This window comes from Ochotona princeps, chromosome 33 (genome assembly GCF_030435755.1).
Source record: "Ochotona princeps isolate mOchPri1 chromosome 33, mOchPri1.hap1, whole genome shotgun sequence".
Lineage (NCBI taxonomy): Eukaryota > Metazoa > Chordata > Mammalia > Lagomorpha > Ochotonidae > Ochotona > Ochotona princeps.
The window spans coordinates 6,500,719-6,524,647 of record NC_080864.1 but is presented as its reverse complement, the minus strand read 5'-3'; the positions used below and the strand labels follow the sequence as shown (position 1 = coordinate 6,524,647).

Here is a 23,929-nt window from a genome sequence, read left to right as displayed (position 1 = left end):
TACCAGGCAGGTTACCTAGGCAACCACGGAAAGCCCTTCTAGAGATAGGCAACAAGGAAATGAGTTACAATCACCGTAACAGCAAAGGAGTAAACTTGTTTCTCAGGAACGGAGTCTAAAATTCAAACCTATTCACTGAGGAAGGGGATATGATCGGCTACAAGCCACTAATGAGAACGGAGGCACAGGGAGGCACTGCTCATTCCCAGCCATGCTTGGCCAGAGAGGAAGCCACAGTCCCACGCAGGAAGCCGGCTTCCTGCTAGCATCCTCAGTAAGCTGAGAGTGTATGAGTTCTGGGGTCCTAGGGCATCTGATGGAAGGGTTCAGAGGCGCACTCCACATGAAAGCTTACCTATTATGCTAAAATAAGAATAATGAGAGTCTTTCAGTTAGGAGTAAGAAAAACAGACAAAAATGAAAAGTTTGAGAGCTGGCTTAGTCCGAACTGGGGTAGGTACCACCACTGAACACCCAGCAGGGGAGAGTGGCATGCTGAGCTGCTTTTAAAAGGAGGCAGATGCGATCACCAATACACTGTCAGCTGGATCTATCACATCAGAAGATGAAGTCGGAGTTGTGTCAGATTAAGTTCACATTCTTAAAAATGTGAGAGAGCCTTAGGAGATATTCCTAACACGAGTATTCCTGAATGCTTTCAGAGAACTCTTCTCAGGCAGTAGGAGAATGATGTAGCATTTGGGGACAAAGATGCAGCTCAGGAGACCCACACCAGAGGCCAAGATGGAGAAGACCTCCACGGCCACCATGACCTTCCCCTTGGTGCTCTGGTACACAGGCAGGAAGGTCACCCACACACTGCAGAACACCAGCATGCTGAACGTCAGGAACTTGGCTTCATTGAACGTGTCAGGCAGCTTCCTGGCAAGCAAAGCCACAGTGAAGGTGCCCAGGGCCAACGAGCCCAGGAAGCCCAGCACACAGTAGAAGGCAGTGATGGAGCCCTCGTTGCACAAGAGGATGATGTGTCCATGCTCAGAGTGTGCATCTGTGTCCACAAAGGGAGGAGATGTTGCCAGCCAGATGCCACAGAGAGTCAGTTGGATGAGGAAGCAGATGGGAATGACAGCGTTTGGGGCTCCTGACACCAGCAATCGCCTCATGGTCCTTCCAGGTTTCATGGCCTTGAAGGCCAGAACCACAGTGATGGTTTTGGCCAGCACGGCAGAAACAGCCAGTGTGAACACCAGGGCAAATGTGATTTGTCTTAGGAGGCAGGTGGCTGTGTTGGGACGGCCAATGAAGAGGAAGGAGCAGAGGAAGCAGAGGAGGAGTGAGATGAGCAGCATGTAGCTGAGGGTACGGTTATTGGCCTTGACAATGGGTGTGTGTTGGTGCTTTACAAAGATCCCCAAGGATGGCAGCTGTGAGGATAGAGACAGAGCTGTGCAGGCTTTACAAGTCAGCAGTAATAAAGTAAAATGATGTAAGAACGGCAAAGGTCAAGAAAAGACAAGAGACAGAACAAGTCCATCAACCACCTCCGCTATATGTTGGCAGTGACACACTGGGCAAATGGAGACTCTGTGATGGACTGTGTCAATCAGTGGACTCTTCAATGACCTCATCGTGCTGGGAGTGGCGAGATTGGCAGCGATTCATAACTGGTAAACTATCAAAATCACTAGAGCAAGAATCTCGGAGCATGCCCCACATCCGGGACCTGGAGTGGGTGGGGAGCTGGGTGGGACTTCTCCCTCAATACCTCCTTTACCTCAGATACATGAAGGAAACTATGGAAATAATAGTCTTACCCACTTTCCTATAGCCCTTGAACCTTTTTACCCTAAATAACTATGTAAGGATTGTCAAAAATATAATATAAAAATGAAGAAAAACAGAAAAAAATATATAGAATTAAATTTAAAAAAAAAGAATGGCAAAGGACCTAAATGCATATTTTTAAATAGAGCATATATATATATACACTCCATATATAATATAGATATAAAGTATATAATATTATATATAAAATACCTATGATATATTGTGTATGTTTAAAATATATAATATAGATATATAAAACTATAATGCAGATCTTAAGATGCAGTATATGGGGGCTCAGCAGCGTGGCCTGGTGGCTAAGGTCCTTGCCTTGATCCCATATGGCCGCTGGTTCTAATCCCGGCAGCTCCACTTCCTCTCTATCTCTCCTCCTCTCAGTATATCTGAATTTCCAGTAAAAAATAAATAAATCTTAAAAAAATAAAATAGAAGAGAGGTAACGGCAGGTGGTTAGGATTCAGGCAAGAACGTTGTCTTGGTTTTCACATGGTCCATCCAGGAATGAGGAGCGTTGTCTTCCCCGGATGCTCAGAGGCAGATGTACAGCTGGCCAAATTGACAAGTGGAGAAGGGAGGGTAGGCAGGGGGACACTCCCATCTTCTCAGGAGACCCCACAGACACAGGGGCGGTAGCATACACTGAGAAACTGCCTTCTTTGGGGGTGCAGAACACTTTTCAGTCTCGCATACACATGACAGGAAGTGATGCCCCTGTGTGGCTTGCTGAGTGCAGCCTCGGCTCTTCCTACACCTGCCATGGCCCTCGGCATCGTCTCCTTGACCCAGTGACCTCCGGCTCCTTCTGGATGGATGTTTACAGAGCCGGTGTTTCCGGGAGTGGCAGGGCGGTGGGGAGCAGAGATTCCCCAAAGCTTTGCTGGACATGATGAAACTATCCATCCCAGAGGATGTACGCAAAACATGTTTTTGAAAAACATGTTTTTCAAAAGTAGTTTGTAGGGTTGCAGGTGCAGAGGCCCCGGGGCACAGAGCTCCTCAAATCCCACCAAGGACTGTGGAGGAACGGTCAAAAAGACAGAGAGACAGAATTACTGAGGAACAAGGAGACTGTGGGTTAGGGGTCAGCGCAAGGAGGCTGCCTTGCTTTGGGCTATCACAGGACACCTGACCCGGGCCCTCCCAGGGCACGCCCTTGCCAGCATCCTCTGGGTTCTACACAGAGCTCGGAGCTCCCGGCTGAGGGCTCACCCGCAGAACCACGCCAACCCCATCCTGCCCTAGGCTCAGCCTGGAGGCGGGCCTTGGTCTCCATGGTGGCTCAGCCTTCCATGTTGCTTAGGCTAACTTGTCTCCTCCTGGTCTCACCATCTCTCCAGTTCTGGTCGCCGGAAGTACAGTGGTGTCTGAGACAGCTCGGGCCGACCGTCTACAGGCACGGAGACTTCGTACTCTCGGGGTTTTTCCCTCTCTACTACAGGCAGCAGGAGCCAGAACCAACCTACCTGCATTTTCTGAACAGGCCGGGAAGCACTGTGGTAGCTGCCAGGTAGGTTCCAAGTTGGAAACTTGGTGAAGTGAGGGAGGCTAAGATGGTGTCGAGCAAGGTTTAACGCCCAGTGAGAACTGTAAGAACCTTCTACAAATTTCCAGTTCCTTATTCCTTTGACACCATTGCTTGATTTAAAAAAAAAAAAAAATCAGGCAAGACACCATTTCCTGTCTGTTTCATTCTCTTGAGTCGTCAGGATCAGGCACTTCTCCGGCCCAAGAACTGTCTGGTTCCACTCTGTGCAGTAGGGGGCCAGGTCATCAGGTGTTGGCTGAGTGCTAGAATTCTCTAGATCTTGCTGTGAGGTGTGTACGCTGCATGTGGACACAGACCGTCCGACACATTCTGCAAATGGACTGTGTTTCAGAGCCATTTCGTGTGAACCCGATTTACTCTAAGTGACAAACACGGGTTACTGCCATGTCCTCCAAACCTGCTATGTGTCACATCTAATACCTACACATAGTTTGCTTCACTTCTTGATCAGTATTGCAGGGCTGGGCTGGGCATGCGGCCTCCACATTGAGGTGCCAGTCCAGCATCTTCTCGCAGGTGGAGGACAAGGGGGTTGCAGCAGTAACAGCTCCAAGGACCTTTCTGCCACCCTTGTGGGAGCTTCTGCTGAGGCCCCAGCTCCTAGCTGCCAACCTGGGGCAAAACCCCAGCCCCTGGGAGCCTGGGAAGAACAAGTATGTGGGATACGTACGTGTTGGGTCTGCAGACACACGTATGCATTAAGCCCTGGGGACTGGTTAGCTAGCGCTCGCTGCAAAACCTACGGATTTCCATCCAATCAGCATCCCACCCCTTGGTTCCTCCCAGCACTCGCCTACAGCGCCGCTCCATGGATCTGCCCAGCCTGGACAGTTTTCTCGGGAGGTTCTCTGTGTGATCTTACTGACTGGCTTATTTCACAATGCCCTGTGTTGCTTTGCTTACCCATGTTGTGCCAGGCACCCATATCGACAATACTTTCCTGGCAATATGTATTAATACATGTTATATTTATCATATATATATGTTTGATTATTATAATCATATATTAGATTTCTTTTTATTGGAAAGGCAGTTACACAGCTAAGGAGACACAGAGAGAAAGGCCCTCCATCCACTGGTTCACTCCCCAAGTGGCAATAATGGCCGGGGCCGAGCTGATCTGAAGCCAGGAGCCAGGAGTCTCCTCTGGGCATCCCATGATACCTTTGGGCTGTCCTCCGCTACTTTGCCAGGCCACAGGCAAGGAGCCAGTTAAGAAGTAGAGCAGTCAGGAAAAGAACCAGCGCCCATATGGGATCCCAGCGCTTGCAAGGTAAGGATTTAGCCACTAAGCTACTGCGCTGGGCCCCTCAATATATTTTTCAAATACTATATATTTTTGACTTTTCATCTCACATCATCTTCTTTAAAATTATCTTTTAGTATTGTTTTATGATGCAGTTCCATAGGCTCTGGGATTTCTCACCGCCTCCCCCAAGTTCCCCGCCCCACCCCCATTGGTTTTCCCCTCTAGTGTTAGAATGGGTGATCCTTCATGGACAGTCGTAGGTCCATCAGGCAATTATTGAACTGTTTCCTGCCACCGAGGGCATGGACAGGGTCAGAGAGTCCAGCATCCTGTTGTCAGGAGGTTTTGAGCAGTTTCACTGGGAGTCCATGGTTGGCCTGGATACACAGAGACACGCTGCGCATTTTAAATTCTGAACCACTTTTCCAAACGTTGAATATTAAACTATGAAACATTCGGAAAAGGGTAGAATAGCTCTAAGAGGTAAAAGAGAATTCATCATGAGAAAAATAGTCATTCAAGCTTACAATGCAAACAGCACCACCCTGTTAACCACTGAGAAACAAGGGGATGAAGGAATTCCTTAGAAAGAACATTTAAGCAAGCTGAGTTCATGTAAGCAAACTGTGAAAATCAAACGGGATGCTGGATCCCAATACTCATATTTCAAAAAAGGTACAATGGAGGAAAAAGTATTTGCAGAAGAGTGGACACATTAGATCAGAAAATTACAGAAAAGGCTTGAGGGTTGTAGGGGGGTGTGCCTGGAATATAAGGTGGTTTCAGAGCTAAAGGCTCCCACAGCTCTGAAAACCTGCAACTCAGGGGCCACTGAAACAAAGCTACGTGTGTCTCGCCTTCTGCCCCCAAGCTGGCGTGGGACCCAGGCTGGGACACCTTCAGACGTTTCTAAAGCCTCGATGCAAGAGTGTGCCCCACCATCCTTAGCTGGCCCATGACAGCCCACTGAGGCACCTGCCAGGTAGATGATCTCAGGACCTCAGCCTGCCCAGGCGGTAGCTAAATGCCACATGTCCCCTGCCTTGTCAACCCTGTGGTGTGCAAATGTCTTAGCCCTCAGGACCTCATGCCCAGCACCTGCATGAGCTAGGTGTTAGATCCGCCAACCACCTAAAAAACAAAATACCAGCCAAGTGCAAATAGGACTTTATTATGCCAAGAGAAGTCTGTTCCTGGGCCTGGAGGAATGAACAGGATAGGAGAGGACCCCAAGCGGGAAAGACAGGCTGGGCAGAGGAGACAAAGGTTTTATACCCCCTCGGACATGGGTGCTGGCATCAGCCCTGCCTGGGTCCTGAAAGGCCAGGGAATGTTGGCCTTTGACCATCATTGGTCCGCATGTGGCCTTGGCTGCCTTTGGGGAGTGCCAGATCTCTGGTTGAGATCACTGTGGTGTCCACCGACTTTCTGTAACCATGGTAACTGTCACTGGGGATGCCAGCACGGGCTGGCAGCTCAAGTCTGCTGGTGGTGTTTCAGGGGAGAGCCAGGGTGCAATACTGAATTCCATGGTCTGACCCTTCTCCCCGATGCCGCCCCTCTTGTTCAGGTGGCTGTGGAAGAACTACCAATATGTGCTGGCCTTCTACTTTGCCATCCAGGAGATCAATAAGGACCCCCACCTGCTCCCCAACCTGACCCTGGGCTTCCAGTTGTACAACACCATTGCCAGCAACCAGTTCACCTTGTGGGGAGCCCTGCATGGCCTGAGTGGAACAATGCCCATATGCCCCAACTACAGCTGCCAGACACAGCACAGCCCAGTCACAGTCATTGCGGGGACCACGTCAGCATTTTCTGAGGAAACACAGACCCTTCTGGAGCTCTACAGAACCCCACAGGTGAGTGGGCTGTGTAGACTGAGAGCCTCAACCCAGAGTCAGGGTGTCCACACACACACACACACACACACACACACCTGCTGGATTACCAGCTGCTGACTGCCCACAGCACTGTGGCTTGTAGCCTATGCCCACAGCTCAGGGAACTGCCCTGTCCTTATGCCAAGGGCATAAGACCATCTCAGGAGGCAACCAGAGGCCATCAACTGTCAGAGACCTGGACAGCAACTTCATCAGATGGTCCCTCGGGGTCAACATGGACAGCCATGACAACTCCGCAGAGCTCCAAGGAGCACAGCGTGGAGACCACACTCTGCTCCCATCCACCCAGGCTGACGTCATGACAGCTCTGCGGGGAGCGTTCCCCTCACAACTGCTTGTCTCAAAGGTTCCTAAAGAGAGGACCCATCCACGCAGGTATTCCTGCCAAACATTAGACAGGCTCAGCCTCAGAGACCTCTCTGCTGTGGGGACATCGCCTTGTATGAAACCCAAGAGGCTGAGTTGACCTCACATGGCCAAGATAAGACAGGGTGCGAATGGGGAGGGAGGGGAAATCGGTAATTCCAAGGGCCAGGAGAGTAAGAAGGTGAACACTGGTCTCTGTTTTAGATCTTGTACATCAGGTGTCTGGCACATCCTGGCATCAGGCCACAGCTCCAAGGGTGACAGCCTCCTGAGTGTCTGTTCCAACTCTGGTGAGGGACTCAATGTCCCTTCTTAGTGTGGCCAAGCTGGGATGCAGGGGTCAGGAGGAGGGGGCTGGGCAGTCTTTCCAGCTCTCCTGCTCCGCTCCAAACTTTGTTCCATTCAGGGGCATCCTCGGACGGAACCCTCTGACTCCCCTTCCCCAAGGGACAGTCCCAAATCTCGCTCACTGACTGCCTTCCTTTTTTTCCTCAGCTCACCTATGGCCCTTCGGATCCCATGCTGAGCGACAGGCACCGCTTCCCCTCCCTGTACCAGATGGCCACCCGTGATGACGCTCTGGCCCAGGGCATCCTCACCCTGCTGCTGCGCTTTGGCTGGACGTGGGTGGCATTGTTTGTGTCCGACGACATGAGAGGAGAGTGGTTCCTACAGGAGCTCAGTGGGGAGATGATCCGGAGGGGCGTCTGTGTGGCCTTGACCGTAAAGCTGCCCACCACGAAAACGATGTATGCCGCTTCTGACATCGCTTTCATGAACAGGATCCCAACTTCGAATGCAAGCGTGCACATCCTGTACGGGGACGTAAGGGCCCTTGTGCATATAGACATTTCTGGGGAATTCTTTCTCACCCTCGGGAAGGTGTGGGTGATGGTGTGCAAGCGAGACCTCGTGGTGTACGAGACAACCCACCTGCTGCACTCTTTCCACGGGGGCTTCTCCTTTTCCCACCACCACGAGGAGATCCCCGGCCTCCAGGCCTTCCTGGGCACAGTAAACCCCTCCCACTACCCAGAAGACTTCTATTTCAGCACACTCTGGCTTCAAACATTCCACTGCTCGCTGGCGGGGTCGCTGTGTGGAGAAATTGGGGTCTGCCCGCCCAACGCTTCCCTTGAGTTCCTGCCAGCAGACATGGACATGAGGACCTTGTCGGATGCCAGCTACTCCATCTACAACGCTGTGCATGCGGTGGCCCTCGCCCTCCACGGGCTGCTCCTGAGGAACGTAGAAATGGCATCTTCAACAGCTACAGACTGGCCTGTGCTGCTTCCCTGGCAGGTAACCCCTTCTTGCACACAGCCTATGCACCAAGCACCCAGTGGGAGACACAGAGGGGTTTTACAGCCTCACACCATGGTGACCCCTTTCTTATCTCAAGATCAGCAAGATCAAGGAAATGAAAGGTGGTTTTCAAGTACTTCTCATTGTCACTGTCACCCCTGCTTGGGGAACTCTGTGACTGGGGTACCCCTTTTCTAACTCTTTCATTAGAAACTGCATCCCAGAACATCCTTCCCATGGGAGACACTCCTATTGTACACATATCCAAAACATAGCTCATGACACAAGGCAGGGATGACAAACTGGTCAAGTCTGTACTTTCCGCTGAAATGTTTTGATATCACCATCTTCAAGACCCTGACTCTGTATGCTCAATGTCTCTCACGGTTCGCTTTCTGAGCAGCTCCAAGGGGACTCCTTTAGTGAGAGCTGCAGCCTCCATCCCAACACTCTAGACAACACCCTGCATGCTTGTTAATAAACCTGGTTCTTTCTCCAGAGAGGGCGTCAGAAGAGCTCCTCTCCCTTAAGGGTGTGTGACAAAACCCAGCCTCTGCGAGAAAGGAATCCTGGGTGTCGGGAGGGAGGAGAGTGGATTCCATATAGACTTTCACATGGCCATTGAATGTCCTCCTTACCCTTCGATTGTGTCTTCCTTCTAGCTCCATCCGTTTCTGAGGAAACTCCAGTTTGTGAACAGCGCTGGGAGCCACATCTCCCTGGATGAAACCAGAAACCCCACAGTCCGATACGACATGCACAATATTGTGAGCTTCCCAACTGGTCTTGGATTGCTGGTGAAGGTTGGAGAGTTTTCCTCCATGAATTCAGAGGAGCCAGTCCTGCTCATCCATGAGGAGTGGATAGAATGGCCAGTTGCATTCATCGAGGTACGTTTCCATGTCCAGAGTGGGACAGAGCCATGAACACACTCCTGAAATCATATGTAGTGAAAACCCTTTAGTTTAGTACTAAATCCACTTTGGCTGTGTGGATTTTCTGCTGTGTGGAATCTCCACCCTGAGCCATGCTTGGAGTCTCAGTTAAGCACTGATGTAGAAGACAGGGAAGTGGTTTATGAACTGACATGACATCACGTCTTTAGGCACACTGTGTCCACTCTGCCACACAAGGGCATCCCATTCAGTTTCCAACCTTTGATCAACGAGGCTTCTCTAAGCAATGACCATGATCTATATGGTCTTTTCAAACAGGGAATGTCCTAGGCCATTTAGACAACAGGTGTGTTTGCCGTCCCACAGTGCTCCTATATGGAGAGGAGGGCTCTACTCTGCCTCAGGAGCCCAGAGGTGGATGGAACCCAATCCCCGGGTCACTAAACACTCTCTCACTCAGTCCTGCTCTGTGGGTTTTGTCCAGTCACATTCAGTAGTATCTGAACTCATCACTACCTCAGGTTATTTTGCGCTAATCTTAAAATCTTGTTCACCAACCAGAGGGAGACCATGATGAACAGATGAAAGCGCTCCAACTGTTCACTGGAAAAATACAAGCATGACTTTTTCATACTAGACACTTTCCTGGAATGTTTCCAAGTATGCCTCATCTACTCACGCACACACTCTCTCAGAATCTTTGCAGTACAGAAACCTATGTTGAAATGATTTTGAAGGGGAGAGAAAAGCCAAGAGGGTTGCTATTACTTCTTAATGAAATAAAGGTGTTCAGATACCTTGTTTAAAGACAAGTAAGAAGTTGAAAATCAAAGAGGAAGTTAGATGACATTAGATTTGTAGACATCACTGTGGAGGGAGATGGGGGAGATGGAGGGAGTTTGAGGGATGACCTGTGTTTGAAGGTCCATGTCTTTCGTGCTGAGGAGCTAAACCCAGCAGCCTATCAAAGTGGCTACTAACCTGCGACATACGACCAAGACTTCCTTATTTCTTTGCAGGCTCCCCAGTCTGTGTGCAGCCAGAGCTGCTCTCCAGGATTCATGAAAATTCTACAGGAAGGAAAACCTGTCTGCTGCTTTATGTGTGTCTCGTGCCAGGACAGAAGCATCTCCAATCAGACAGGTAGAAAATGTGTCACTTCCCTACACTAACCTCACCCCTTTAATTTCAATAGGAAGGAGACCAAGCATACTGGGAATTGGGTTCATAACACTACAGTTTCCAAAGCACAGACTCATGCATGCTTTTGCTACATCCATCCCATAATCGTCACTCTGGGGAGAATCATCCCATGAGCTGAACTGAACTGTGGCACTGATTCTAAGAGAGACTTAATAGATCTCTCTCTTTAGCCACCACTTTTGAGTTAAATCAGCCTCAATCAGATCTCCTGGGGAGATCTGGCTATAGTCTACCAAGAAACAGAAGATGTCGTCATGCTGACCATACTCAAGGGATAAATAAAATAGCTAGTACAAGTAAACATTCTAGAAACATTTGATCACTTCCTATATCACACCTTTAACAAACAGTACGAGGCACAAAGTACTTAGAGTTAACATCAGGCCCCTATGCTTTGGAACCGCATCCTCTAGGAAAGACAAGGAACAAGTTAGAAAATGAACACATCCTAAAAGCAACAACAACAACAACAAACTTTTCTGGAAATACTTACTACACTAGGTACACACTCAAGGAATTGTATGTCAAAGCACATATCTTACAACCAAAAAGTGTAAACGAATCAATTTCAAATATTTGGGGCTTTCAAATTGTCAAGAATATTGTCAAGATCTGAATGGCATCCTTAAGCCTTTGCCATTTCAATCATTTTAGCAAACAGGAATCACAGAGCTGGTTACTTGGCAGTGCAGTGCTTCCGACATGAATAACAGAACAAAGCTAACTCTCCCCTCTTTCTGGAAAAACATCGACCGATACATAAGGATGTCAACAAGAGAGAGAAATTCAGGAACATAGAACTCGAGATCGATAATTCAAAATCCGTGTGCCTGTGTGCACCTGGCATGTCTCTGGGACAGAAGCCAGGAAAAGAACGGATGACTTAAAGCTGAGAACACGGCACTTTCAGAAAAGCTATGTAGACATGAGAGAAAGATCCACCCTAGATTATTTGAGAATCTGGTAGCACTCTGAGTATCCCCTGAAAAACTTGAGTAAAATCCTTAGAGGAAAAAAATCAGCTAACCAGCACCTGTTTCCATAAACAGAATTCAGACATAGGCCCGTGGTCCCTATCTGCTGACTCACTATGACACCAGAGGTGAGCTCTTAAAGCCAGCACGGCAGTGGGTACCAAGCTGATAGAAATTATGACATTCTCCCAATATATTATAAAATATCTATGAACAAACCATTTTGGGGACATCGTGAATGGAAACTGTGAAAATGCAATCTGCCCTTCAATCATTTGATTGAAATACTCAACCTTCTAGAAATGAACAGTGGGTACTTGTTCTTTTATTCTTCAAAAGTAACATTTATGTAAGAAAGGAGACAAGAACCTACTAACATCGAAAATATGTAGAATGAGGAATGATGTGTCCTACCAGATATCAAATGAAACACAAAAGAACACAGTTCCTATTAGGAAATTGATAAGCCAAGTGGTCCTGGGAGAATGACCAAGTCCCATTTCCTCCTTCACATGTTAAAAAAAAAAAAAAGACTTCAAAGGCCACTGCCCCAAGCCAGTCCTCCAGCTGTAATACTATAGGCTCCTCCAGAGGCAAACATCTGGGACAGCTGAAAACAGAATAGGCAGCATTCACATCTGTGTTGACAGGATGAGCTAACTCAAGGCCTCACCCCCAAGGCTAAGCATCCCCTCTGAACTGGTTGGCTCCTGGCAGCAGCAGGCTTACTCCCTGGGCCAGAAATGTACCCTCAAGTAGTCCTGCAATCCACCAGACACAACTTGTACCTGCCAAGAAAATCATTGTTTTCCGTGGGAAACATGAAAACCTTGTAACACAGAAACTCTGAATTGTTCCTCAGATGCAGAGCAGTGCATCCAGTGCCCAGAGCATGAGTACCCCAACAGGGAGAGAACTCGCTGCCTCCCCAAGCTGGTGACATTCCTGGCCTTAGAGGATTCCCTGGGGATGGCCCTGGTCTGCATGGTTCTGTCCCTGGCCCTCATCACAGCCGTGGTCTTGGGGATCTTTGTGAAGCACCAAGACACACCCATCGTCAAGGCCAACAACCACACCCTCAGCTACATGCTGCTCATCTCACTCCTCCTCTGCTTCCTCTGCTCCTTCCTCTTCATTGGCCGTCCCAACACAGCCACCTGCCTCCTAAGACAAATCACATTTGCCCTGGTGTTCACACTGGCTGTTTCTGCCGTGCTGGCCAAAACCATCACTGTGGTCCTGGCCTTCAAGGCCATGAAACCTGGAAGGACCATGAGGCGATTGCTGGTGTCAGGAGCCCCAAACGCTGTCATTCCCATCTGCTTCCTCATCCAACTGACTCTCTGTGGCATCTGGCTGGCAACATCTCCTCCCTTTGTGGACACAGATGCACACTCTGAGCATGGACACATCATCCTCTTGTGCAACGAGGGCTCCATCACTGCCTTCTACTGTGTGCTGGGCTTCCTGGGCTCGTTGGCCCTGGGCACCTTCACGGTGGCTTTCCTTGCCAGGAAGCTGCCTGACACGTTCAATGAAGCCAAGTTCCTGACGTTCAGCATGCTGGTGTTCTGCAGTGTGTGGGTGACCTTCCTGCCTGTGTACCAGAGCACCAAGGGGAAGGTCATGGTGGCCGTGGAGGTCTTCTCCATCTTGGCCTCTGGTGCTGGGCTCCTGGGCTGCATCTTTGTCCCCAAGTGCTACATTATTCTCATAAAGCCTGAGAAGAATTCTTTGAGAAGCTTCAGGAAAAAAAGTAGGACCTAAGCATGTCTAGATATTTTTTCAAAGTTTTACTATCATTTTTTAAGAGATTGCTACTCTAAATTATAGTTAATTTCATTCATGTGTATGGTATCCTAGGAATGTCTTTGTTTTTGAGTACTACTTGTAGGTTGTAACGTTAGCCTACCTGAATACATAGGTCCATGTCTAGTCCAGGCTCAGATCTGTTCTTGTGATCTCTCTGGGACATCCTGGTTCCAGCCACCCAGCCCGGTGTGACTCCTATTGTTGGCTTTAGACACACCCCTGACACAGGCATTGGAATGAAGAGTTGTGATGCATAAAATGGGAACCGTTTTATCACTAACCTTCTCTCTCTCTCTCTCTCTCTCTCTCTCTCTCTCTCTCTCTCTCCAGAGTTAATGATAGAGTTTTAAAATCTAGTTTGAGTGAAAACAGTCATGGCATAATGCAGATCTCATATCAGCATGAAAATACAATTGCCATGTCCCTTTGTTTTAGCAAGCCTCTTCTGGCAATATCAGTCTGAATTTTCTTTCTCTTTCATGTATCCTATTGTAGATAATGTTAGTGTTTATATGATGCTAAGACATCTTGCTGGGATCCGTGCAGTAGGTGTGGATGACATGAAGGTGTGAAGAGAGCAGCTCCCCTGTTTGGCAGAGCCCAGTGGAGCTTCCAGCTGTTTGGAAGGGCATGGCGGATTTCTCTCTGACCACCCTGATGTGGTCTCACCAACTCTTTGCATGGACACTCAACCATCCCCGTAAGAATTCTGTAATCTATTGAGGCATTGTTGTTTGTCCCTGTGAGATGATATTTGCAAGCAACGTGAGCTTGAGAGTTGGTGTTATTGATGATGTCTTGGTGAGTGGGCCTTTAACTGCACACAGGAGTACAATTAAGCCTATGCCATTTCTGGACACCTAATTGCCCACTGCCCTGAATGGCTTGATAAGAATTTTACAAACGAATTGAAGTGATGGGAGTGTGAGCAGAAACTGCTATGGCAAAAAGTATAGTTACAACTGTCTTAAAGTTTAGTCTGTCCTTGCAACTCTTTAGAGCATGGAAAACGTAGTTGTTTTAGCTCTTTTAATATTTTTTTAACTAGAGGAAGTATCGGGTAATTTTATTAACATCATAGAGATACGCTTTTGATCATTATTTGATTGTTTATGAGGTTTTAGAGCCTGCAGTTGTAGGGGGATTTAATATTTGAATCTTTTGTCTTGAATCTGTATGTTTTCTTCCTCTTTTGGTGAATTTCTCCCATTCAGTGACAGATAAGTTGTGAAAATAAAATGTAGTAGGAATGTTTTACTGATTCGTGGGCAACCATCTGTACCTTGGCCTTGGAGATCTGGCTGTCACCTATTGGCTACCTCTGAAGAATGAGTAATGGCTTGCTTTAAAGAAACTGATTATTACAGTAGTACAGATCATATCCAGTCATGATTCCTTCAATTCGGGTATGGACCATGCGAAGAGTCCAGCATCTTATTGTCCAGATAAATCCAACAGTTTCATTGGGAACCCATCCTTGGTCTGAAATTAGAGCTGGTAGAATATTATCTCCTCCAATGAGATGTCACTACACATTTTCAACAACAGGAAGAAACATCAAAATTAACCACATCATGAAGTAAATTAACATGGTATTGAGTGACCTGCATGTTAGAAAATGCAAGTTCTTAACCACATCCTGTAACTACTTCCTTGACATCTCAATTTTAATATATACACAACCAACTGATATAAACATTTTTTTCCTCCCAAGCTTACATGTTTTTGAGTTTTACCTAAATCAGAGTGACACATGAACAGTGGAAGCATCAGCATTAACATCCATCATATATATAACAGCTGAATGCAATCTGAACATCAAAGTTTCTATACTGTCACATCTTGTTTAGCATTAACAATCATAAATTGATAACGTTTAGGGGGAAGAAAATTAAGCCACAATTTAAAATTTGCAGTATATAGTGATTAAGCATAGTTTTACAGAATTTTGCATTTTAACAATTGAAGAATAGAAATGTTTTAGGCAGGTGAGCAGGAAAATCCCCAACAACCCAGTGAGTGAGGAAGAATTTAACTCTATATCCTACCTAGTAAAGTCCTAGAAGAGCGATTAGGGAGCCTGACCAGTAAGTACAGGCTGTGTAATCACAGGCTAATTGGCCTTTTCCCTGACTGTTCCAGACTTTCTGTGTCTATATCTATATCTCTCTCTGTCTATCTGAAAAGCCAGATGGGAAGCCTTATCAGTAAGTTACAAGCTGAGTGATTATCAACTAGCTGAGCTCTGTTAGTCTCTGTCTATCTCAACTAATTTTGGGGCTCACAAGCAACCCTGATGGTCAGTGTAAGAGAGGTCTGAGAGCCAAGGCTAGAACTATATAAGGACCAGAGAAAGCTCCTCACCTGCATCCAAAAGGAAATTTACAACCCTTTTATCTCTGAGTACCACTCAGGGCACCTGGCTGTAGTTCCATGTCACCAGACCCTATGAGAGGGTTTGGGGCTGCTACAATCCCGTATGGGAAATCCAATAGGAAATGAGTGACCTCAGAGTTCTCAGGCTCCAAGGGCATTGATATTTCCTGTGATCTCCTAGGCAGTCGGAATATGGTTCTCGACATTGATATTGACAATCCTTGACAAAAACTTGCTTAAAAATAAAAAAAAGAAATTGATTATAGTAACTTCCAGAATTATCTTTAAGAGCACCTGGTTGACCATGAAGGAAAAATTAATTGAACATCTGTGCATGCTGGCTTAGTTCTGAAGTTAAAGGTAGTAAAATCAAACATTTGTGCAGAGGTTTGTGATGTGTCTAATAAAAGGACACCGTCTTGTTGAGCTGTTCCAAGAGGACAACAAGTGACATTGTCCGTGTCTTTTCTTATTGCAGACTCCACATGCCATCCTCGAGCTCCGAACTCAGCTGGAGCTGGACTCCAGCAACACCTGAGTCATACAGGATTTACGTTCCAACATTCCACCCCCTGTTGAGTGTTTTTTTATTTCTTAGTTGACACAAACATTTAAGTGAGATTTCTTTCTCAGGTTGGGTTCAGGGGTCACTTGGTCATGCAGTGTTCTTCTGTGCTCCTTTTCAAGTTCTTCCAGAACATTCTCTTTGTCATAGTGAATGCATTGTCCATGACTACAGGACACTGATTGCAACATTCCATGTTCCTCAGCAATCTACACGGTTTTACCTTTGCTTGAAATTTTCTTTCTTGAATTGCACATGGGGACACTGGGCTGTATTGGTTGAAGTGAAAATCTCACAGCCACGAAGAGCTGCTTTCAGTTGGAACAGTGAGTGGTAGCAAAGTACCACCACATCCAAGGTGCACCTCCTGACTTGGTACAGTTTGCACACACGTTTATATAAGAATTACCTCTTTGAGGTGTGTCGACGGAACACATTTCTATCACCCCATAAGTAAACTCCATATACTTACAGACCAGCATGACCTCAGAGCATGCAAGCAAACTTGTCCTTCACTTTCTAAATCATACTGCAAGCACATAGTTAGCTTCTTCATGAAAGCAAGTGTAAGAGTTAAATTAGTTGACAGAATCATATAAAGTCTAGACAATAGCAAAGAAGTATATGTTGGAGGTAACTCTGAAAATGTGCTTCATCTTTCAATATCTATTTTTACTTACAAAATAATATTTTGGAGATATTTCCTCAAGGGAGAATAACAAATGACCCATGCGTAAGGGCTTAGAAGGAGCTCTGTCAAGATCTCGGGAGGATAGGTGCAGCCAGTGTGGGCAGATAACTCAGAATAGGCAACACCCGTGTCCAACAGGAGTTCGATGGACTTACTTGCAGTCTCAATGGAGAACCTGAGCTCTTTTAAACTGATGGGGTGTCCATCCTTGGGGCCCGCTAATCCTCACCCAAGTCTGAGGGTTCTGGTTTTGGCAGGATTGGTAGGATTACTTCGGGTGAGCATGTAGTGACATGAAATAAGAGTACAGGCTGATGAGTAACTTACATTGTACATTTGAGAAAACAATGAGAATAACAAAAATTGCAGGCCCCAGTCTCCCAAGGATTAACTCCACAGCTTAGCTTGTTTCTCAGAGCATAACAGGATTGGCAATTTTGGCCTGATACATCTAGACACTGGCTTAACCACAAGTTCCTGCTTCCTGTTTGTCAAGTTATCTGCCAAGGGATTGGATAAATACTGGGAGGAACTCAAGGGATTTAGGGTGGCCACTAGAGGATTGGATAAACACTGGGAGGAACTCAAGGGATTTAGGGTGGCCACTACTGGGAGGAACTCGAAGGATTTAGGGTGGCCATTTGAGGACTGGATAAACCCTGGGAGGAGCTAGGCAGAGTATAAAAGAAAGCCTGGAGTTGCAATAAAAATCAATCTATCATTGATCGGCATTCTGTGTACTGCGTGTTGTGTTGGCTCTCTGCGTATTGTCATTTTTGTAACCCTAGTCCCTCCACTCAGCTCGGGGTACGTGGCGACACGGGCATTGCCAACAACGAATAACTTGATTGTTACAGGTAAAGAGATTTTAAACAGCATTCAAACAGGTACGCCTGGAACCGTAACGTGTATAACTGGGAAGAAGCATTTGTTCATCTTAGGAAGCACATAGAGGATTGTACAAAAACGTAACTTTACATTCTTCTTCTTAAAGGAATATGCAGTTTCCCTCCCTGTAACCTTGGTACCCATCAGTAATATACCACATTTGGTGTATCCACTCAGGATTTGAGTCCACATTTTAATATTGAGACTTTACTGCTGTAGATATGGGAGTACAGGTAACTCATTCATGTGCTGGTGTTGCTTCTTTTGAATGGGAACATTCCCAGAAGTATGAGAGCTACGTTTTGGTATAGAACCTGTTCTGGTTTAGTGAGGAATCCCCATACTGTCTTCCATAATGTTTGCATCAGTTTATAGGACGTCTTTCTCCCACATCCTGACCAGGGTCTGAAGTACTTCTGGTCATTTCTGTTTCATTCTTGAAAAATAACTATTCATACCCTTAGCCCATTTTTAAATGGGATTGTTTGCTTGTTGTTATTCAGTCTCTGGAGCTTGTTGTATATTCAGGATGTAATTTCATGCTCAACATATATATTACAAGTATATCTCTCCCTTCATTAAATTGTATCTTTTTCCTGAGTTTTGCCTGGTTGTATTTCACTGTGTAATTCCTGTGTTTATTTTCAATAATAATTGACTTACAATTGGTGAGTAGGTTGCTTCATATTTAATGGAGTATGTGGATTGACTCACAGGAAAAACTTAATGAACATTTTGAAGTTCTTAGGTCAGGTTAGTGGTGATGATGTATCCCCACACTTGAACCCGTGACATGGTGACTGTTCAGACCATTAAGCCTGCAGTGAATAGGCACCCTGAGGATAAACTGGAAGAAAAGGATGGATTTCCTAAAACACGTGTACCTCCCATCTCTTATTCAACTTCTCCACTCTTTCTATTTACAACCCCCCTGCAGCTTCACCCACTTCTGAGGACAACCCAGTTGTGTGATTTGAGATCCAAACCAGAAAGGGCCGTCTCTCTCTGTCCCCGTCTCTGTGTTTGTCTTTTTTTTTTTCTCACATCAATATTCAAAGTGTAGCTAGCAAACATTCAAAGACTGAATTAACATCTTCCCTTGGGAATCTATTGCCTACTATGTGCCAAGCACCATTCGGGGAGCTGGGAAGTAACAGTGGCTGCAAAGATGGAAACCCTGGCCCAGCTGGCACTGTGGGCAGTAGGCCGTGACAAGTGGACAGTCCTGGCTGTTTCGAGGGGCATGCAGCCTAGAGAAAGTGGAGCACTCCAGGGACAATGACAGCATTGAGGGGACAGGGGTTCTGTTGAAGCCAGGTGACCATGACGGGCCTCCAGGAAGCGAACACAGGGATGAAGGACTCCTGACTTGTGGAATCATCTAGACTTGGAGGACGACATGTGGGCTCCAAGCAGCCTGGTGAAGAGCGGTGGGGTCCTGCTGACGCGGAGGCTGTCCCTGGATTTTCTGGGGAAGAAAAGACAGCTCTATCACAGGATTTGTGTGTATGTGGGAGGCTCAGGAGAGATCCAAAGAGCAGCCGCTGGGGTGCATTGTACAGATGGCTGCTCTGAGGTTATCCCATCTTCCTAGCACACACTAGGGCCCCTGTCCCGGGTCTTCCTAGCACAATGAGTGAGGCCCATATTTGCGGGTCATTCACTCCTCTGGACTCTCTGGGAGCTACACAACCCTCCCCATCCCAGGGTGGCGGTGGGGCTCTATCCTGCTGGGGCAAGCCTGCCTCGCTGTAGTTGTCTGGCAAAGTCTGTGAGCTGTGGTGGCCCTTGGGCACCCCTGAAGGCTCATTCTCATTTTGGAGATAGACACGGACCCCTTCAGCCTCCCCTACCCCCAGCAACTCACATCAGCTGCAGGTTCAGAATGTCTGGATCAGAAACTTGCACATTTACCATGACCCTGACACCCAACCCCCCTCTGTCACCCAGACAGCAGGTCTGCTGCCTAACTTGCCTGGTCTAACAGTCTGTTCCACACTGACCGTTTGACCCCCAACGAGTTTCTATGATCACTTAGATGTGGCCGGACATCCTGACTCAGCCGTGCTGGCTCCCAGTTCCTGCCTCAGGTTCTCTGACTTGGCTGCTTTCTCTGGCCCCAGCTACAGCCAGTCGGGGTCACCTCCCTATTGCCCTTCCCCTGTTCTGCATTCAGGAATCCCTTTTCCACTCTCTTCCTGATACGTCTTCCCGTTTGACATCTGTCTTGAGAAAGTGCAGGTGCTTGCTATTGGCCCATTGTGACCTGTTGTCAAGTTCATTCTTCACCAAAGTCATCCGTCTGCTTGTAACAGAGCTTGGCTAACGGGAGACACTCAGCTAACCTGTCTGGTGTCAGAATACCTTGGTGATGGGTTAGGGAACAAAGGTTAGTGGCAGGGACTCATGTGGTCTGTTAGAAGGCCTCAAGCTCAGATCTGTTCTTTTGCAGACAATAAGCCATAGCAGGTGAGTGTTTCCCCTTATAGGCTGCACCGCTCTCAGGTCACAGTGTCCACTCCAGCCGTTCTTGGTTTGCATGGGACGTGCCTTAAGTCACCTGTGGGCTGGAATTGCCAATGGTCAATTGGTTAGACAGTCTCTGCATAGAAGGTTACTGAGAGCACACTGCGGAGCAAGGCACAGCATGGATTTGAGAGCCTCACCAGGTCTGGGTTCAAATCTTAGCTCTGTTGGACTCCAGCTGCTTGTGGCAGGAAAATAGCTTGACCTCTCTGACTCATCCAGGCATCATTGGAAGAAGGACCAGCACAAGCAGCTTGTAGCGTTTGTCTCTGAGCCCCCACCAACTCAATACCCTCCGTCCATTCTCTTTGGATGAGCTGGCAGAAAAACAGGCTCACCACGCTGCACTGGGGGGCCAGCGGGGCATCACGCATGGCCACGCACAATCTGTTGAGTGATCGGATCTCCAGTCCTGTTCATGTTGGTGGGGCCAGATCACATGACTTCACAAACCTTGCCTGGCCCAGCAGCTGGACGTTCTCAAAGTTGGCTGTCCCAACGGTAAGCCTGGTTGATGCACTCCAACCCTTACCTGATGTGTCCCTGTTGGGTCAGGAGTCAGATCCCAACTCCAGCATCTGCAGGCTGCACGGTCGTTGGCTGGGAGCCTCTGTTTTCTGAGCTGCTAACTAACAAATCAAGTCAGTATCAGCAGGTTTGGATTATGCATGTCTCAAGTTCAGTGATTTTAGAATGTTGCCTGGTGTCACAGTAGAGCCACCTGCAGATGCTGGGAAAAAGCTAAGATAGAACAAAGAAATCCTTGCAATTGGTATTAAAATAATAATAAAAAACTTAAGAGTTTAAAATTTTCGCAGTAGTATTTCATCATTTTTGAGATAATGGACTTTTAATTGGCATGATGATCAAAGGGAAAAATAATTTTTTTTTTTTAACTAACAGGTCTTTACTGAACATTGGACTTGACAGAAAACTTTGTGGTCTCTGGGTACCAGCTGAGCTGCAGCTGTTTCTCCTTGTGCCTCCCCGTCCCCATAGGAGGAGCTGCAGAAATCACAGTGCCTGAGTGGCCCTGCTACCTCCTGGCCACCTCCAGGGACTGCCCAGCTGAGAACAGAGAACCAACACTGCGTGCTGACAGCGCCTCCCTGTGGTCACACACGGGTTCGATGAAGCTGTGACTAGTCCAGCTTCACTGCCTATTTTGGGCTTTATCTCCTACCCAAAGGAGAGATGATGAGATCCCCAATTTGGTGGTATTTCATGAGCAAAGGATGCTCGGAGGGCGTTGGATTTAAGTCCCATATCTCTCTGCTATAGTGCTGTACACTCAAAAACTTTTGCTTCATCACTGTCCTCCATTGATACCGTTCAACCATTCCCATAAATGGATTGGTGCTATGGGCTAACAGGTTATCCTCTGCCTGCCATGCTGGGATCAAACATGGGCTCCAGTTCATGTTCTGGCTGCTCCACTTCCCAGCTAGCTCTCTGCTGGCAGCCTGGGAATACAGTCAAGGATAGCCTAAAGCCTTGGGACCCTGCACACCGATGGGAGACCCAGAGGAAGAACCTGGCTTAAGATTGGCTCAGCTCTGGCTGTCGTGGCCACTTGGGGAGTGAACCAGGAGATGGAAGACCTTCTCTGTCTTTGTAAAATCTGCCTTCAAATAAAAAGAAATCTTCGAAAAAATGTCTGTATGTATAAATATTGAATGGAGACCATGTTCTTCCAGTGCGTAAAACATGCTGTCCTAACTGTTCAGGTGCAGGAAGCCCTGAAGGGACACTAGGATGGCCACTGGGCACATTCTGCAGTTTCTGGGCCTGGTTTTCACCCACTGTCCCTCATGGCCACTGTTGGAATCTTGCCTGCCTGCAGCTGAGCTTGCCTCACTTTCTGATCACCCAGAAGCATGTCAAGCTTTTCAACTTTCTCTGTTCCCCAAAACAGACTTGCTTGCCATGGAGGGTATCTCAGAACCCTGCCCTGTTTGGTTGTAGCAATCTCCTTATTTCTTCTGCCCTGAAGACGCCTGAAAACTATAGAAGGCCTGGACACAGTGAGCTTTACTCATGCTTTGCATGCAAACACTGATGTCTCTAGCAAAATGGATGATGCTTCTTTTGACAAAACCCACCTTGCACCCTAGAGAAAGACCACTTCGTCGTGTTTCAAGGATTCTGTGAGCAGTCACCTCTGGGCCCCTGCTTGCTACCTGATGGGCCTGGTTCACTGCCTACTTGCCCAGGACCTGAGGTACAACTTTTATTCCTACAGGTGCACCATGACCTCTGACATGACCAGAAGGTCAAGGGAAATAGACCTGCCTTATAGCAAATTATACTGTGTTTGGTGGGTGTGGGGGGTGCCCAAAGATGCCCTTCTGCCTTCCCTTAATCTTTAAAATTTGTAACTTGCGCATAGCAAAGTGGACATTCCTTACCAGCCTGTCTCTGGTGGTTCTTATGGTCTTAGAACACTGTTGTCTCACCCTCGGTGACCCTGGTGCCTGCTGGCAAGTTTAAACCTTGAGAGGATTCAGACCTGAGGCCTGAAACCATTGATGTAGCACAGAAAAATATAGGGGAAACACCAGAAGACATTGGCAAAGACTTCTTGGAGAAAAACCTAGAAGCACAGGCAATAAAAGCAAAAAGAGAAATTGGACTGCATCAAGCTGAGAAACTTCTGCAAGGCCCCGGGCATGCTCAACCCACTGGCAGAATGACACACAAAAAAATGGTGGAAACGCCTCATCGCTAAAGGGTTAACATCCAGGCTCTCTGCGGTGCTCCACACACTCAACCTATCCAGGCGCGAAACTGGCAAGGACACCAGTGGACTTTTTTCCAAGGATGAAATACAAAATGGCCAACAGACACGGGGAAAGGAAAAGTGCTTAGGACCCCTCAGCATGAGGGAAATGCCAGCAAAAACCACACTAGGGTGTTATCTCACCGCAGTTAGAGAGGATATCATCCCCAAATCCAAGTATAACAAATGCTGGCGAGGAAATTACCCCAAGAGACCATTAACACGGATGGCAACTGGTGTAATCCCAGTGCAAGACAATATGGAAACTCCTTAGAAAACTACCAGTGGCTCTTCCACAGGACCAGGCCATTACAATTCTTGGAAACATGCCCGAAGGAGATGGATCTGCCATAGGAAAGAATCACCTGGGCTCCCACGATCCCGGCAGCTCGAACGACAATAGCTAGACGTCCGGCACCAGATGACTGACATACACGCACATCAACAAAACGGATGCATCTAGAAAACCTTGCAAACAGGGCAAAAACAGACTCGAAAGACAAAATGTCACTTTTTCTCTGATGGGTGGTAGTTAACGTGCAGAGTAGGGGAAAAATATTTTCAATGCATTTGACTGCAATTGACATTTTTGGATCTAATGATTGTTTATACTCCTTAATTGTATTCCTGAACAGTGGTCTCTCTACATTTTACCTGGTGGAGGTCACTTACTGGAGCACAATGCCTTTGAGTATAAAGTCAATTTAACATGTAGCACGAAAATTAAGAAATGGGGAGAGGGGGCCTGGCGCGATAGCGTAGCGGCTGAAGTCCTTGTCTTGAATGCACTGGGATACGAAATGGGTGCCAGTTCTAATCCTGGCAGTCCTGTTTCCCTTACATCTCCCTGTTTGTGACCTGGGAAAACAGTGGATGACAGCCCAAGGCCTTGGGACCCTGCACCTACATGGGAGAACTGAAAGAGGCTCCTGGCTCCTGGCTTTAGAATGGCTCAGCTCCAGTGGGTAACAGGTGCACATATACATCACATGCGTGTACTGCCTGTGGACCAGAGGGGCCAGGCTAATACTCCTCCAACTGAA

At 47.3% G+C, this 23,929-nt stretch overlaps 2 protein-coding genes across 2 annotated transcripts; one reads left to right on the top strand and one right to left on the bottom strand.

The window, feature by feature from the left end:
• Positions 1 to 620: 620 nt before the first annotated feature.
• Positions 621 to 3,275, bottom strand: LOC131478420 (vomeronasal type-2 receptor 116-like). Its single transcript, XM_058657670.1, has 2 exons — positions 3,270 to 3,275; positions 621 to 1,385 (listed from the first exon to the last, which is right to left on the bottom strand). The coding sequence occupies exons 1-2, from the start codon at positions 3,273 to 3,275 to the stop codon at positions 621 to 623; spliced, it is 771 nt and encodes a 256-aa protein (XP_058513653.1).
• A 2,762-nt stretch (positions 3,276 to 6,037) lies between these two features.
• Positions 6,038 to 13,016, top strand: LOC101522751 (vomeronasal type-2 receptor 26-like). Its single transcript, XM_012929972.2, has 6 exons — positions 6,038 to 6,081; positions 6,172 to 6,463; positions 7,367 to 8,173; positions 8,839 to 9,066; positions 10,092 to 10,215; positions 12,112 to 13,016. Exons 1-6 carry the CDS (start codon positions 6,038 to 6,040, stop codon positions 13,014 to 13,016), a joined length of 2,400 nt encoding a protein of 799 aa, XP_012785426.2.
• Positions 13,017 to 23,929: the final 10,913 nt, after the last annotated feature.

What these genes read in the sequence shown, in the direction of transcription:
- LOC101522751 (XM_012929972.2), top strand. Translation starts at nt 6,038, where the DNA reads ATGGTAACTGTCACTGGGGATGCCAGCACGGGCTGGCAGCTCAA. An exon ending in AGCTCTACAGAACCCCACAG is followed by an intron (nt 6,464 to 7,366) that starts GTGAGTGGGCTG and finishes TTTTTTCCTCAG; the next exon opens with CTCACCTATGGCCCTTCGGA. An exon ending in GGCCAGTTGCATTCATCGAG is followed by an intron (nt 9,067 to 10,091) that starts GTACGTTTCCAT and finishes ATTTCTTTGCAG; the next exon opens with GCTCCCCAGTCTGTGTGCAG.